General features: G+C 41.8%; 1 protein-coding gene across 1 annotated transcript in view; it reads right to left on the bottom strand.

Annotated features, from left to right (window-relative positions):
- SYNE3 (spectrin repeat containing nuclear envelope family member 3) overlaps window positions 1–17,267 on the bottom strand; it is a 71,356-nt gene that overhangs the window by 21,893 nt on the left and 32,196 nt on the right. The window contains exons 5-13 of the mRNA XM_069858757.1: window positions 14,450–14,611; window positions 13,367–13,711; window positions 12,845–12,969; window positions 10,767–10,914; window positions 9,500–9,682; window positions 9,097–9,240; window positions 4,725–4,859; window positions 2,388–2,549; window positions 1,507–1,670 (exon numbers count right to left, since the gene is read on the bottom strand). Of these exons, the coding sequence (XP_069714858.1) occupies window positions 1,507–1,670; window positions 2,388–2,549; window positions 4,725–4,859; window positions 9,097–9,240; window positions 9,500–9,682; window positions 10,767–10,914; window positions 12,845–12,969; window positions 13,367–13,711; window positions 14,450–14,611 (1,568 nt within the window). The remainder of the gene's footprint in view (window positions 1–1,506; window positions 1,671–2,387; window positions 2,550–4,724; window positions 4,860–9,096; window positions 9,241–9,499; window positions 9,683–10,766; window positions 10,915–12,844; window positions 12,970–13,366; window positions 13,712–14,449; window positions 14,612–17,267) is intronic.

Here is a 17,267-nt window from a genome sequence, read left to right on the forward strand (position 1 = left end):
GCATGTAATCATTACTACATATGGTTAACTGTAGTGATTAAGAAAAACATCACCAATTGCCCTAATACTTTGCCATCATCCAGCAATTGCTGGGAGGGCCCAGTTACAGCAAGGATTTGGAGAGCCTTTCCTGGCAACTGGAGGGTCCTATGCAGTGTGTCCACTCACAGGTGAGGTCTCCAAAGTCACTGCAATAGGGTCCAGCTTTTATATTATTGAATAAACAAGCTTCTATAACTTCAAATGTGGAAACATCTGGTTTCATTCTCCCTTTAGATGTCACCCAAATCCTGACCATGGCTCAAGGAGCCAAGGGAGTTTCCTTTATCTGTCTGGTCTGAAACACTTATCTCCAAACGAGGCCAGACATCTTGTTTCAGGGCCTTGACAACCTCCCTCTGAATGAGGAAAGATAAATGCATTTATCTTGACTAATGATTATATTTTATCTAAGCTACAACTTTTGCTAACTATCTTACATATTCTGCTAATAATCATATATATTTCACTAATGACCAGATACTAATATAACACTTAGTTGGGAGTTTGTCAAGGAAGTCAACTTTGGTTCAGGGTCTATTGCTCAAGCCTCAGTACTTCAGACATTCGTGTTTTGATGCAGGCTATGGGGGACACCTCCGGTAAAACAGCACTATTATTATTAAGCTATTATTACAATTTATAGCGCTATTACTGTTAAAGTTATTTCTAACATGTTGTTAACAAAACAAGATCAAGACAGGAGTGTCTCAAAGCAGCACTAGTCCTCTGGTTCTAACATTTCCAAATTTTGTTTTCTTTTATTTAGGGAAGTGAGGGACTAAAAAGCGTATATACTACCTTGACAGTGTAACTTCCTCTCTGGTAACAACAGGTAGTACAATTAAGCCTTCCTCCATTTAGTTATTCAATTTTTATCTGTATTTGGATACTATGTATAAATATGCTTACGTATGTAGCACAGTATTAAATTTTAATACAGACTAGCAATTATGAGCAATGGTTTGACACTTCACAGGGAAGGCAAAATAACTTAAGTCCACATTTGCCAGCTAAGAGAGGATTTTAGCTGTGTTTCTGCTCTTGCAGGTCTGCAAAAGGCACAGATCCCAGTGCAGATGTAGCCTCCTCAGAGATATCTCCAGATCAGACATTGAGGAGAACAGGATGGTGAGGCAGAATAGCAGGAATCACCCAGTCTACGTTTGATTTCTGACTGGCAGTACATGGGTGAGCCAAGTCTTAAGGTGACAATGCCTACTCCAAGCATGAGTTAAAGGTAGCATCATAGAATTCTCTGGCCCCTGGATTCTCTAAAATTATTTTCTTGGAAGTAATGATTTCCAGTTTACAAACTATTAAATAAAATTTCACCTTGCTCCTAGCATTTTAACACAGCTGTTCACTTTCACAGCACAGAGACAAAGCATCCAGTGTGCCTAGTCATACATCAGTAAAGAGCATCCCTTTGAAGGGACATGAGGAACATGTTACATGAACACTTACCTAGTTGCCATCTCCTTCAGTGATCTCCACGACTCCTTCAGCTGATCCAGCTCTGCCTGGATGTGGGCAGCCTCTTCCAGGGAAGAATTCTTCATGACCAGCTGGCCATAAATTTCCACAGTCTGCAGCTGGATCTCCTTATCTGGAAACTCAGCTAGCCATTTCTGAAACGTATAGCCCTTATAGTTACTTCTAGGTATCCTGGGTAAAGCAGAGACTATGTCAGACTGAAGGCCATGTTCAGTCCAGGACCATGCCAGTTCTGCTGGCACTAGCTAGAACATACCTAGCAGGGAAAAAAATATGCTGTGGCTTCTTGCAAAGAGCCAACGCAGGTCAAAGAGTTGATAGAAAAATGTGAAGGGTGCGAACAACGCACCCCTTCTGTAGCCTTCCTATGAGATAGCTTGGTTTCCCATATGAATGCAAAAGCTGCCAATTGAAGGAACCTGCCAGAGTGAATCTAGCATGCAAAATACTGCTACACAGGGGAAGGCTGGAAGCTGTGGAACAGGTCAGTTCAACACAATATAAGGTTATCTAACAGGGTAAGAACATTCAGTGTATTGATAAGTACATGCAGGCAAAGGTAGGTGTGTCCAGGGAGATCACCCTGGCAGGAGGAGTTCTTTTTAAAACCTCCCATCCTTAGATAATACTTTATCCATCTCAGCAGTTCTTAGGTGATTCTTACTGTTACTGTCTTTTACCTAGCTCCACATTCCACAGTACAGGGCGAAGCAGGGAGGCGGCAACAACCAACAGTCATCAGAGGAGGAACAAATCATCGTTACTCTCCACAACCAAGGAACCCTTTCTAGAAGATCCTCACTGTTAATATCTGAATGCTGCAAAGTGAATAACTAAGATGCTTTTCTCACCTCAAGGTCTGCCACCCTCCACTCGATGTTCTGCTCTCCATCAGTACCTTGGTTGGAGTCAATTTGTTTTGTGGCTAATGTGATCCACTGCTGGAGGTCAGAAAGTCTGTTATTATATGCCAAATGCTTCTGAATGTGCTCTTTACTCTGCTCTATCATCATCTAGAAATGATAAAAATATGTCAGCAACTAAACACAGACAAAAAGCAGTTTCATTATTGGATTTAACACTGTCACTACTGGCACAGAATCTCATAGGCAAAAGGAAAAGGCTGCTGTTAATGAGACACAAAAAACTTTATCCTTTAGCATCAATGGAAGACCTACAAGCTTCTGCAGGCCTGAATACAACCACATTTGGGGTGCATGGATCAGCTCATCTTGACTGCTGTCACATAGCACACTGGACAACCAGGTGATCAGGCCCAGTCAGCATGGGTTTGTGAAAGGCAAGTCTTGCAAAACTAACCTGATATCCCCCTCTATGACAAGCGTACCTACTAATGGACGAGGGAAAAGCTGTGGATATAGTGTACATAGACTTTAGAAAAGCCCTTGACACTGTTTCTCACAGTATTCTGCTTGAGAAACTGGCTGCCATTGGCCTGGAGAGGCATAACCTCTGCTGGTTTAAAAACTGGCTGAACAGCCAGACCCAAGCAGTGGTGGTAAATGGAGTTAAATCCAGCTGGAGGCCAGTCACAAGTGGTGTTCCCCAGGATTTAGTGTTGGGACTAGTTCTGTTCAATATCTTTATCAGTGATCTGGTTTAGGGGATTGAGTGCACCCTTAGTAAGTTTGGGGATGATACAAAGCTGGGTGAAAGTGTTGATCTCCTTGAAGTTAGGGAGGCCCTACAGAGGGATCTGAATGGGCTGGATCGATGAGCTGTGAGGTTCAACAAGGCCAAGTGCAGAGTCCTGCCCTTGGGACACAACTCCGTGCAGCGCTACAGGCTCGGGGAAGAGTGACTGGAAAGCTGCCTGGCAGAGAAGGACCTGGGGGCGTTGTTGATTGACAGCCAGATGAATACAAGTCAGCAGTGGCCCAGGTGTCCAAGAAGGCCTGTGGCATCTTGACTTGTATCAGAAACAGTGTGGTCAGCAAGACTGGGGAGGTGATTGTGCTCCTATACTCTGCATTGGTGAGGTTGCACCTTGAACCCTGTGTTCAGTTTTGAGCCTGGAACCTCTCCAGAGAAGGGCAATGAAGCCAGTAAAGGGGCTGCATAACAAGCCTTGTCAAAGGCAGCTGAAGGAACTGGGTTTGTATAGCCAGGAGAAAAGGAGGCTGAGGGGAGACCTTATGACTGTCAACAACTACCTGAAAGGGGGTTGTAGTGAGGTGAGTGTTGGTCTCTTCTGTCATGTGATGGGTGATAGGATGAGAAGGAATGGCTTCAAGTTACACCAGGGGAGGGTCAGATTAGAAATCAGGAAAAATTTCTTCACCAAAGTGTTATCAGACACTGGAACAGACTGCCCAGGGAGGTGTTTGAGTGACCATCCCTGGAGGTATTTAAAAGATGGGTGGATGAAGTGCTCAGGGATATGGTTTAGCAGTGGACAGATATGGTTGGACTTGATGACATCAAAGGTCTTTTTCAACCAGACAATTCAATGATTGCATGATTAAGCACTAGAATAGCTCCCTTCCTTTTCAGCTGAGGCAGAATAAAGAATATTGGTTAATTTTTTTAATATACCCCAGTCAGTATTAAATACATCTTATACTCCCTGAATCAGAAATGACTGTACGGACTTTTTTGGCAAAAGACCAGATCAGTGACACATGAGATTATTGAGATTGAACCTAGAATTCTACAGTGCATATTAGGGTAACGCTTTATCAGAAGTAATTTTATGGTGACCTGCATAACTAATGTAATTCTACAAGCTCTTCTTCTGAGACTGTCTTGCAAGGTCCTTTTATAGCTATATTTACAAGCTACAGAATGCCTCAGGTCAAAACAAATAATTATGCAACTGCAACACTTAAAACCACTGTCCAGGAACCTATGAAGATGTCCAAGTGTCTCCATAATAATATAACTGAGGTCTTTTGTTCAGAATCTCAGGCCCACTGCAGAAATAATTTATATCGATTATAAAAACCTGTGTGGATGGTATACTACCCCAAAGGGAAATCACGTTACAGATGATCAGAGAAACATGGAAGAGTTATCAAACCCATAAAAATTCAATGCCTTCTTCCTCTGAAATGAAAGCATTCTGTCACTCGAGGCATATAATCCCATATGCTCACAGATTATTTTTTTTCATTTTTAAATAGTAGCAAATAACTCCTCAGGCAACTAAAACCTTTTCCTTTTATTACCTCCAATGATGTCTTCAGGGCATGACAGTCAGATGAAAGTTGGTTCATTTCATGCCTGTGCATGGTATTTGACTGAACAAGCTTCTCTATCTCCTCCATTTGAATCGCAAGCTCTGCCAATTCATCTTGGATCATCTGCAGAGGAAAAGACAAATTCCATATGCATAATGTGCCAGACATGGCATGAACCTCCACAGAACATACACTAAAAGGAGATTCATTTTACAGTGCAAGGGGGAAAAAAAAGAAAAAAACACCATCATTAAGAAAATTAAATCTTTTTGATGTCTAGAAGTAAATGTTTCTGAAATAAAGGACTGGACATAATTACCAGCTGATAACAAAAAACACAAGTAACGAAGAAGCTGCCAAAGGAGACATATTATAATTAGCTAAGTACTGCAAAGAACTATGGTGATAACACCCCTGTGGTCACCCAGGGTAAAGTGGCTTAACATGGTGAAAAGAAAGAGTCACATCCCCTCTCCCGCTCTGGTTCTTCTCTTCCCTCTCCCAGCTATATAGTCCCACTGCATGCCTTGAGCCTAATGTATGTTGGACCCATTGCTGATCCAGCTTAAAATACTAACCAAGTGGAAAATTATCATCTTTTTCTGTTGATTATATTTTTCTTATCTTGGTCAGCTGAAATTAGCCCATGGAGTAAACCTAGCATACATCAAAGCTGTGACAGGGCAAAGAGGAAGTGGTGGATGTCAAGGAGGTAGGACAAGGGGAACTCCCTGCTTTTGGATGGAGTTCAGTTGTTCCAAGTGGCCTCCTGCAGTTTACTCCTAGTGGGAACTACAGGATACGTTTTCTTTAGCAATAAAACTAGCCCAAGAAGGTGTGACATCAACAGCTTCCAGCTGCTTGTTCCTTCCTTTGGGACAAGTTTGCCAGTCCTTCAGATGCATTGCATCAATTTCTTTTGCCTCATGCTATAAACTGGACCAAATGAAATTGCTTAACACATAATCATTTGAGGGGACAAGGTACTGAATTTCTGTGGAGGCTTTTGCAGGCCAAAGGACACAGGGAAATGGAGGCTGTCCTTGAAAGACCTTGGCTGAGAGAAGAAGAAACACGATACTAAGCTGGATGGAAGTGTGGATCTGATGGAGGGTAGGGAGGCTCTGCAGAGGGATCTGAACAGGCTGGACCGCTGGGCTGAGTCCAATGGGGTGAGGTTTAACAAGGCCAAATGCCGTACGTAATGCTTTGTACGATTAGCCAGTCGTACAAAGGATGAGTTTACTTGTCAAATCAGGCCCTACATTGCTCCCCTTCATATGAATTTAATGGGAAGGGATGTTTTGGGGCAAATGGGATGTACATTGGCTACTAATCAGAAAAATTTGTAGCGGCAACGCTACAAACTGAAGTGGAAAACAGAAAAGCCAGTTTGGGTAGATCAGTGGCCGCTAACAGAAGAGAAGGTTGCCATTTTACAAGGATTAGTCCAAGAACAGTTAGAGAAAAATCGTATTGTATCAACTACTAGTCCATGGAACACTCCAGTTTTTGTTATACCTAAAAAGACTGGAAAATGGAGGCTTTTACATGATTTAAGAAAAATTAATATTGTTATAGAGGATGCGGGAGCACTACAACCTGGTCTCCCCTCACCAGCAATGATACCAAAAAACTGGAATATTTTAATCATAGATTTGAAGGATTGCTTTTTCACAACACCTCTACACGATCAAGATGCACAAAGATTTGCCTTTTCCGTGCCAAGTGTTAATAAAAGGGAACCCATGAAAAGATATCATTGGGTTGTTTTGCCACAAGGAATGAAAAACTCGCCAACAATGTGCCAAATACTTGTAGATCGTGCTCTATGCAGTTTTAGAGATCATCATAAAGAATTGATTGTCTATCATTATATGGATGACGTTTTGGTAATGGGAAAGGCAGATCTGAATATGGATCTGAAGGAGTTGCAACACTGTCTAGAGCAATATGGGTTACAAATTTCTCCTGAAAAAATCCAGAGAGAAGTTCCATGGAAATATTTGGGATGGAAAATTTTACAACACACAATAGAACCTCAAAAGGTTCAATTAAAAGTAAAAATCAATTCACTAAATGATGTGCAAATATTGTTGGGTAACATTAACTGGATTCGAAACTTCTTGGGGATTGATAATCAGCTACTGACACCATTATCTGAATTACTGAAAGGAGATGTTGATTTAAATGCCCCTCGAACATTGACAAAAGAAGCTGAACAAGCATTGCAGGAAATCAGTGAGCATATTAGTTTAGTACAGTGTCATCGGGTCAGTTATGATTTAGCTATATAATTCATCATTTGTAATCAAAAGGAACAGCCTTTAGGGATAATCGCCCAATGGGACGAGTCAGTAAAAGATCCTTTAATGATTTTAGAATGGATATTTTTACCTCACCAACACAAAAAAAATATTTTGACACGAGTTGAAATGTTTGCAGAATTAGTTATTAAGGGACGGCAATGAATTGTAGACCTTCATGGTCAGGAACCAGAAAGTATAATTATACCTATGGCAGACAATTATTTACAATGGTGTTACCAAAACAGTCTACCAATTAAAGTTGCCTTACAAGGATATGAATGGAGAGTACAGATACACAGATACAACATCCAGCACATAAGTTAATCGCTTTTTTAAAACAAATACAAATAGAACACAAGCCAAAAAATTGTGAACATCCAGTTGAAGGAAAAACTGTATTTACAGGTGGAAGTGGCAGAACAGGTAAAGCAGTGGTAGTGTGGAAAGATGATCAGGAATGGAAAAAGCATATTGTGTTTTGTCCAGGATCACCTCAAGTTGTTGAGTTACAAGCAGTAATAGAGGCCTCTAAATTGTTCCAAAATGAACCCATCAATCTTGTAATGGATTCACATTATGTTGTAGGGGTCATTCAACGTATAGAAAGGTCAGCCTTACGTCATATAGAGAATGAGATATTGTTTAATCAGTTTAAATGTTTGTTATGGTTATTACAAACAAGATCGTATGGTCATTATGTTGTTCATATACACAGTCATACCAGTTTGCCTGGTGGGCTAACATGTGGCAATGCTATCGCTGACAAATTAACCAACCCCGTGTGGGCAGCACCACTGCTGCCAGACCGTTTGCAGCAGGCATGACTCTTGCACAATTTTTTTTTTTTCATCAATCTGCTGAAACATTAGCAAACCAATTTGGAATCTCTAGGGGAGATGAAAAAGCAATCATTCAATGTTGTTCTGACTGTCAGCGCTTAGCAACAGGGCCCGTGCCAGCTGTAAATCCACGAGGTCTAGGCCCTTTGCAAATATGGCAAACTGATGTGACTCACTTTAAGGTATTTCGAAAACAACAGGATGTTCATTTTCAATAGATACTTTTTCGCAAGCTGTACGGGCCACAGCTCTCACAGGAGAGACAAGTCAGCATGTTCAAGCTCGCTTCTGACAAGCTTTTGCTGTTTTAGGGATTCCACACAAGTTAAAAACTGATAATGGTCCAGGTTATGTTGCTCATAGCACACAATGCTTTCTTGAACAATGGGGAATTACCCATCTTACTGGAATCCCCCACTCTCCCACTGGTCAGGCTATCATTGAACACACTCATTTGATATTGAAATCAATTTTAGAAAAACAAAAAGGGGGAGAAGTTGGGGAATCTCCACAAAATAAGTTACATAAAGCATTGTATGTTATGAATTTTTTACGGTTAAGTGGGTCAGATACAGTACCACCAATTGTTAAACACTTTTATGCAATGACAGATAGATTAAGTCAACATGACGATGTACAGGTATTAGTCAAATCAAATACACAAAAATGGGAAGGCCCTTTCAAGTTATTAACGTGGGGAAGAGGTTATGCTTGTGTTACAAATAAAGGACCTCAATGGGTACCGGCTAAATGGGTACACCCATATGTTGAGACAAGAGCAGAAGCAACTGACAAAGATGGGGTGGGTGCTGACTTTGTGGACATTATTAGGTGCTTTAGTTGAAAAACAAAAAGGGGGAATTGTGGAGGTTTTTACAGGCTGAAGGACACAGGGAAATGGAGGCTGTCCTTGAAAGACCTTGGCTGAGAGAAGAAGAAACATGAAGAAGGCATGAACAGTTAATCTTAGCCAATCGTATAACACCACATCGTATGCGGAACAAGTAGCAAAACCAACCAATCATTGTAAAGAAAAACACCGTGGTTCTTACTAGTTAACATAAATAAAGGAGCCATTAAACCGAAAAAAAGGTCTTCTGCTCATCAGGCAGTAGTCTGTACATCAGTCCCCTCAAATTCCCAATGCCAACTACCAACAAACAGGACCACAATTAACTGAGGATATCACGGTCAAATATTACTGTGGTGTACCTGGAGTCTCTGGAGTTGTGTCTTTTTACCCAAGAGGTCAGGCTGTGGTTCCTTCTCTAGATCTAATTTGGCTTTGATGGCACATAATTTCTTCTGCAAAGGTGTGAAATGAGCATTAAAGTCCTTAGGTTGTGATGTCAAATTCTAGATGGAGAAAGAAGAAAAATTCCAGCATTGAACACGTGCACTTTGGCATTATCCTTTGTCAATGTCCATTTCATACTCAGAACAAACACCAAGCTACAATATGCAACAGACTATAAACTTATTTGAATATCGGATCAATGTAGAAAAAATGGACTGTGCACAGCTGATGAGTACTAAATTTATACCTACAAAACTGGCTTAGTAAAAGATTGATCATTGTCACAAGCAAAGACTGTATATGGGCTTTGAAGCTCACCTCGAGCTTGCTCTTGCTTTGCAGAAGACTTTTGTGTAGAATTTCTCTCTCCTTTGAAGCTTCAGCTACCTGTTGCAGGAAAGACTTTGCTTCTTCTTCACCAAGGATATTGTTTAGCAAATCCTTCCTCAGTTCTAATGCCATCAACTTCTCCTTGAACTGGGAGCTTTCAGCTAGAGCAGCCTAAAGGAGAAAAATTCTTCCAGTGAAACCATACAAAAAGAAAATCATAAAACCACATTATTCTCACACAAGTCACACAACCAAAGCAGTATGACAAAGTCAGGTAAAAACAGCATGCTGGGCCAACAAGGGGTAACAGAAGGTACCTGGACAGTGCCCAGTTAAAGGAAAAGTCTTCCTGATAATGTTAGAAGCACCACAGCTGCATCCATTTTGTGAACAGAAACAGAGGAAAGCTGTACTATGGAAAGAGTTGTCTGTGCAGAGGAGAGGCCTAAACAACCAACAGAAAGGACAGCTTGAATGCTCATCCCAAGGATAAACTCCATCCCTGTTCACAGACACATTTATTCTGGAGATCACAGGGATGACAAAGTAACAAACACCTTCCTGGATACATGCATAAATCATGCATTTCAATTCCACAACTAAATTACTACCCACTTCTTAACAGAGGCCACAGACTTCCCCCATCCAGGGGGGCTAATGCTAAACAAAATTGTCATCATTGTTAAAGACATCTAGAACTTTGTTGTGTTTTAAACTAAAGCAGAATCAGTTTCCAGGTTTAGCTCAGTCTTGTCTAAGTTACTTCATTTTATGAAAGTCAACTGCATGTTTTCCAGAAAGTGTTTCTTTCTAGAAGTGATAACACTGGGCAGTGGTATGCAGAAAGGTCAATGCTTGTACTTATTCCAATGGTAACCAAGGCCATCTTTGAGCTAGTGGAGTGCCGTAAGTCAAAGAGGTGGAAAAGGTTGCGCCTGCGGAGAGGAGCCTGGAAACAGAGCCCAACTGCATGGTTTTAGCTGCTGAAATTGGCTGGGCCAGGGCTAAACCGTGACAACACTTTAATCCAGCTTATTCAGTTGACAGCTTCAGTTAACCAAATGAAGGGCAGAAAATAAGACATTCTGGTGCAGCTAGAGTTAAATATTAACTTCCATACTGTAGAGTTTCTTGCCATACGGGAAAGGCCCTTCCAGCTGCTGGTGTCCGGCAGCTGTATGCAGGCAGCTGCCGGCATAGCCTTGGCAAACACAAACCAAATATAAGTTTCTGAACTTAGTAACACGTTTGCTACCTCAATGTGAGCCAGCGCTGGCTCTGGAGTCTCCAGAAGCATCTGGACTGATGGCTTCCATTGTTCAAAATATTGCAGGGGATTTTGGAAGAGTCTTCTCAGTTGGGTTTCTGTATGAGTGCTCATTTTAGACATCTTGCCTCTAATACTGCAAGGATAAAGTGACAGCCGAAAGAAGGATTACGAAGAAATCCAAGTCCAAACATCCTATTCATCAAGGCATGAATTAACACAATACTCGTGTGTAAACTGTATCCAACACAAAAGCCTCAGTCTTTCTTACTGTCTGAGACTGGTGCTGCATACTGACAGCTGCTCTGTCAGTCACAGCCAGCCAGCAAAACTTTATTTAGACACTGTAAGACACAGTTGTCTCTTGTGCAACTGCATAACAGGAATTCTTTTGCCTTTCTAGCAGCCAGCAATCTCCCTTTGTATGTGATCTTCCTTAGCTGCTATCACCAGCGTGATTTAAAAAATCATATTATCAGAGCAGTTTCACTGACTGATGGGAGGAACAAGCCAGAAGAATTTAACTGCAGCTGCATGCATGGTTTTACATATTGCCAAGACTCTGTTCCTTTAAAAAATTACACTAAGAAATCTTTAATCACCCTACATTACCTATAAAAAGAGGAAGATACCTTTTTTTCCAAATATAATTTTTTACAATATCACAGAACTACCTTTATTTATATTAGTGTATAAAGGTCATTCTGATAAGCTTCTTATTTATACATGTATGTATACAAACACATGTGCAGCTATATATGTGTGCATATATATTGAAAAAAAAAATCTGCTCATTCATTAAATATCGAGGCTTCTCTTATAGAGGCTTATCCAAAATACATCTGAGTAACAAGGCGTAGCAATGACACACCCCGTGCATCTGCCCTGTTTTTCTCAGCTTTCCTGACCTTCCACTTTGCAGAATCCTATTTAATGTGGCAAAACACAGACCAAATTGTATCTTCATATGGGAACAGCATCCTGCACATTCACAAGACTAGCAGGCAAGATCAATGCCAATCAAGATTAATGCTGCCTTGCTATAAAACCAAAAACAATAACCTTACCTGTGTCACAGGGATGTTACAAAGCTAAAAAGAGGCAAGCTTGCAGAGGCCAAAAGCACTGCAAATAGAAAGTTCTGACATTACACGTCCTTTGCCATTTGCTCTGCTGCCCCTGCCAGGCTCAGCATGAAGCTACCAGACTTAATAAAGAAGCTTCGGAGAGAAGCTGGCGAAAGAGTGGCTGCCATTTTCTACTCAGAGGCAAGTCCTCTGCTCTTCTTTTGACATTGTTTACTTGTTAGTTTTTAAACTGAAATCCTTTCCCATAATGACCTATAACCTTTCCAGCAGGACAGCATACTGTGCACTGGACGAAGAAAAATAAGCTTGGATTCAGTAAAAAAACTGACCTTTCTTTTTTCCTTAAATAACAAGATCCTTTCTTCTAGTTGGCAAAATGTGCTGCAGCTTCTTTACTTCCTGATTCCAAGCAGCCTGGAAACGGAAACACCGAAGTCTGGGGAGAGGCTAAACTTTCAGAGTTTCCAAACCAAGCCAACTTGAAAACAGGAATCATGCATATATGCTGCCAGGAGAAGGAAAATAAAGTCTGCCAAAGAATTGCTAGGGCTGATGAGTCACCACAACAAACTCAGCAAGGGAGGGCCATAATTCTTCTGAACCATTTACTACTACAGCTCCTGCCCTGATTTTCTGGTTGCTGTCATGAAAGGCAAGCAAAATACATAAATAATTATTATAAAATGCTAAGAGGATCAAATTAGCTGCCAACAATCTAATTTTCTTCAAAACATACACCAGCTAAATGATGCAAGAACACTGCTTGAAAATGGCCAGCAGCCTAAAGCTCCTAGCAAATGGCTAAAATTACAGGTTTACCGAAATGTGGAGGTGGATATAATTAACGAAGCCTCTCTTCTCTACCCGTCACCTACAATCAGGTGGCATATCACTTTTTGCTTAGGCCCTTGTCAATCCCTTCAATATCTGAGAGAAGATTCCCCCCGCCGCCCCTGAAATAATCAGATTTCCCACTACCTTTGGTACTGCTGCATTGCAGAGACAACACTCTCAACGTGTGGCTGTGTATCTTGGGAAATCTGTACCAGAGCCTTCAGCCTCTCAACCTTGGACTCTTCTGCAGCCAGAGCTGCTCTCGTTGCCTTAATTATAAAAATAATGAAGAGATCACACCTTATGTAGCGTCTGACACATGAAATGAAGAGATAAGGCTGCCCTCAGGGTATTCACAAGTTTCCCTTTTGCTACCTTTTTTCCTGGTTGTAAGGAATATGGACTTTGCTAAGCCAACAAACTTTCTCAGTAACAGTTTTATTCCTGTAGGGAACTCCTAGCAGAGGCTAGGCAGTGTGAGGAGAGTGAGATGAGGGTTAGAAGTTATTCCGTTGCTGTTATTCAAATTTTCCACAGTCTGTTTTATACATAGTCATACTCTTTCCCTATCACCTTTAACCAATGGGACAGGTAGCTGTTGGATCCAACTACACATGTTCAGTACATGACTGCTGGTTTTAGGCATGTAAAAAGTTAACAACTCACATTGCATATTCTCCACCGATTTACAAACTCATCTTCAGTCTTTTTGACTTCCCTGGGGTCCAGGTAATTTTCTAGTCTCTGTAGATTTTTTCTCAGCTCCTGAGCAATGGCTGCTAATTGTCTGGCTTGGGAGTTGTAGGCATTTTCTGACTGCTGGATTTTGAGCAATTTCTCCTTCTCCTCACTATTCAGCAGTTTCAACTTCTCCAAGGCTTTTCTTAGTTCTTCAAGTTCATCTTTCATTCTCTCAGCTTCAAGTGAGGAGGTATTCTGAATCACCTCTGCACACTGATTTTCAAGGTGCTTCCATTGCTTTCCACCATCTCTAATGTTTTTAGCAATTTTCTGCAGAAAGAAGTTAAAGGTTAGCTGCAGGAATGGGAAGTTGGGGGAAAAGCTGAAAGGAGTAGGAAAGTAAGATCACCAGTCCTGGTTGTACATATTTTCTTCTTCACTCCTTATTTCAAAATATGTCTTCTTTTTCAAGTGACCAAAAGCCAGAGTTGGTCATTTGACTGCCTTTTGAGTAATACTAACTGCCATGATTCTGAAAATATTAGCTTGATTTTCAGAAATGCTTGTCATTTGAGGTCCCTGACAGAGAAAACAGGAGCTGAAGGCAGAAATACTAACAATCAGACCTCTGAAAGATTTAAGCTGAGCAGTTTAAGCAGTAGCACCAAAATAATGCATACTGTTCTCAAAACTGGTATTTTTATCACCCATTCTAAACTCTCAGAACCTGTGAGTCTTCAGGCTTTATTTGGATTGTGTTTACCAAATAACATTCATTTAAACAAGAATAAAGAGCAAGATTCTCAAAGAATCATATAACCACAGATCAGGCTTTAAGAAGAACAAAGCAGACCAGCCTGTGACTCATGCTACAGATGAGAGAACAGTATCTACTAACAGTTTTAGGATCTTACACAACTCTTCTCCCCTTGTTCATCTTATAGTCACCACCTTATTTTGTTTGTGTAATTCTTTTTTCAAGTACGCCCTTGCATGGTTTCAGAAACATATATAGGCATAGAGAACACACAATCCTGGCTCCTTATCAGAGTTATGTTGTTTAAGGACCTTCAGTTCCTTTAACTTGTCCTTTGCAGAAGACTTGGTTCCTTCTCCTATGCAGCAGTTAAATCTTTCTGTCACACCATTCAGCCATGATTGAAACTCTTTGATGTTAGTGCTGTACTGCTCGTGCTCTTTGGTTAACTTTTCAAGTAGCTCCACTCTGCTCTGTAACAAGAGAATTAGAAGCTGTGAGTACGCTGTGTAAAGACCCGAGTCATTTACTTGTCTATTGTGTTGTGTCTTAAACATAGTCTGAGGACTGCCTGCCCCTGGGTCAATGAAAGGGGGCTGCCCTGGAACCCCCAGACCTTCACAAAGCAACTTCTGCACAAGCACAGCAAGACCACTCCTCACGTGCTAATGAGGCATGGACTTGCATTATGAATAGAACTTGTAAGAAGACACATGGCGTGTGCCCACCACCATAACAAGATCAGCCTGGAAGAACTACCAGAACACACAGCCCTCAGGAATTGCTACTGGAGCTGCTGCCAGATGGACCATGTGTTCCTGAGAAAATGCTGTGGCCCATTGGAGTGGTGACCCTTTTGTTTCTTTTCCCCACCTGCTACTTCTCTCTCTCTCTTTCTTACTTATCTTACTGTGTCTTCGTTTTCTTTGCTGTCATTGCGTTGTGTGCATGTCAGATCGAATTGGAATTCGTCTTTTTGACCTTGGCTGTGTTCAAGGTATCATATTGTAATCTGACCAGATTGAGATCTGTTTCTGCAGTTTTGGGAAGTTGCCTCTCGGAAGTGCACCCGAGTGTCTGGTTTGTTATTTTGTCTGTGTCCAAAATAAACACTGCATTTGATTTTGATTTTTTTTTAGGGCCCAAGCTCTAATAGATTTTGTTGGTCTCCAAGTTGCTGCACAGATATCAAACAACCCAAACACTAGCCTTGTTGGGAGCGCGCCCTGGCATGCTATAACCTAGGATTTATAGAGTCCCTTTTCACGAGTCCCAATAGCACTGGGCCTCCACAGGAATTCACAGTTCACCTCAAGAAACAGGATACAAAAGTACATAAAGCTTGTCCTCATCTGGGTCATGCTGCAAGTTTTCAATGGCTCATCAGGGAGGTTATTCTCCCTCTGTACTCGGCACTGGTGAGACCGCTCCTCGAATCCTGTGTTCAGTTCTGGGCCCCTCACCACAAGAAGGATGTTGAGGCTCTGGAGCGAGTCCAGAGAAGAGCAACAAAGCTGGTGAAGGGGCTGGAGAACAGGCCTTATGAGGAACGGCTGAGAGAGCTGGGGTTGTTTAGCCTGGAGAAGAGGAGGCTGAGGGGAGACCTCATTGCTCTCTACAACTACCTGAAAGGAGGTTGTAGAGAGGAGGGTCTTCTCCCAAGTGACAGGGGACAGGACAAGAGGGAATGGCCTCAAGCTCCGCCAGGGGAGGTTTAGGCTGGACATTAGGAAAAATTTTTCACAGAAAGGGTCATTGGGCACTGGAACAGGCTTCCCAGGGAGGTGGTTGAGTCACCTTCCCTGGAGGTGTTTAAGGCACGGGTGGACAAGGTGCTAAGGGGCATGGTTTAGTGTTTGATAGGAGTGGTTGGACCCGATGATCCAGTGTGTCTCTTCCAACCTGGTTATTCTGTGATTCTATGATTCTCTGAGGAGAAAAACTAAAAGGTCCTCTTAAGTAAATTTCTACCATCCCCTTTCCAAAAACTTCTATTGTTGCTCCTTACTGATTCAGTCTGGCACCCCTCACAACAAGATAGAGTCACACTTAATCAGATTATGCTTGTTTGTCAGCTGAACTTTAAGTGTCACTGAAGGAAATTTTACACAGATCACAAGGAATCCTGGTCTGTTGTTTCACTAGTATAATATCCAACCTAAGCATTATTTCCTACAATATCTGATTTTTTTCTTGCCCTTCACCAGTTGGCAGGGAGAGCAATTGAGGTACACCATGGTTACATTAGGAAAAAATTGCTCCTTGTGCAATGCAGTTGGGGCTTGCAGCACCTTGAAAAGCTTTGCTGTCACAGACAATGAGTTGAGTTTCATTTTGTGAAATTACACGTCCCCTGCCTCTGAGCAGAGCTTCATCCCAGCTTCCCTCCACAGAGAGTAGGGTGATAGCTGCAATGGTGGGCAGAGTTTTGAAGACCCCCCTGCATTTCTCTTGTCTCTTTGAGGCTCTGAGCATGTCCCCACATCCATCAACCTGCCTGAGCATCAGTGACCATGGGATTTCCTGTGTGCTGTGTGGTGCTGATCCCTCTGGGACTTTGCACTTCACCTCTGGGACAGGTTATGCCCATGGTGCAGTACAAGCCATGACTCCCCAGGTGGCACCACACCAGTCTGTGTTTAGGACACTGCCACTGCAGTCTCTGCTGACTTGTGCAAATCAAGAGTGACTCCCCTGAACATGGTTGACTTGCTTTGGGACAAAAGAGGGGGACAACTACTTCCCATGGAAGATGAAATGCTGCCCACTTACTAAGACAGAACCTTTAATAGCACCATCTATGTATGGGTTTGGATGCGACCAAAAACCAGAATTGCGACTTCTGTGGCCAAGATGTATCCAGTAGAACACCTTGCTTGTTTGCTAAATCCTCTTACCTTGATTCTCAAATCCATAGAGGTGCATACAGGTTAAATGATTCTCACCTTGGCCTCAAGTTAGGGTCTAGAATAATGCAATCTTATAGCAGTGTAAATGGGCCACACATTGAAGTGAAGCAAGTCAACCCAAGCTTATTGATTTCAGGGAGTTGGGCTAAACTGTTGCACTGACAGAAGCTCCAAAGGGAACAAGCCAGAATAACAAAGTAGAGCTCCTCTTAAACTCAAA

Source organism: Phaenicophaeus curvirostris, chromosome 5 (assembly GCF_032191515.1).
Source record: "Phaenicophaeus curvirostris isolate KB17595 chromosome 5, BPBGC_Pcur_1.0, whole genome shotgun sequence".
NCBI classification, from domain to species: Eukaryota; Metazoa; Chordata; class Aves; order Cuculiformes; family Cuculidae; genus Phaenicophaeus; species Phaenicophaeus curvirostris.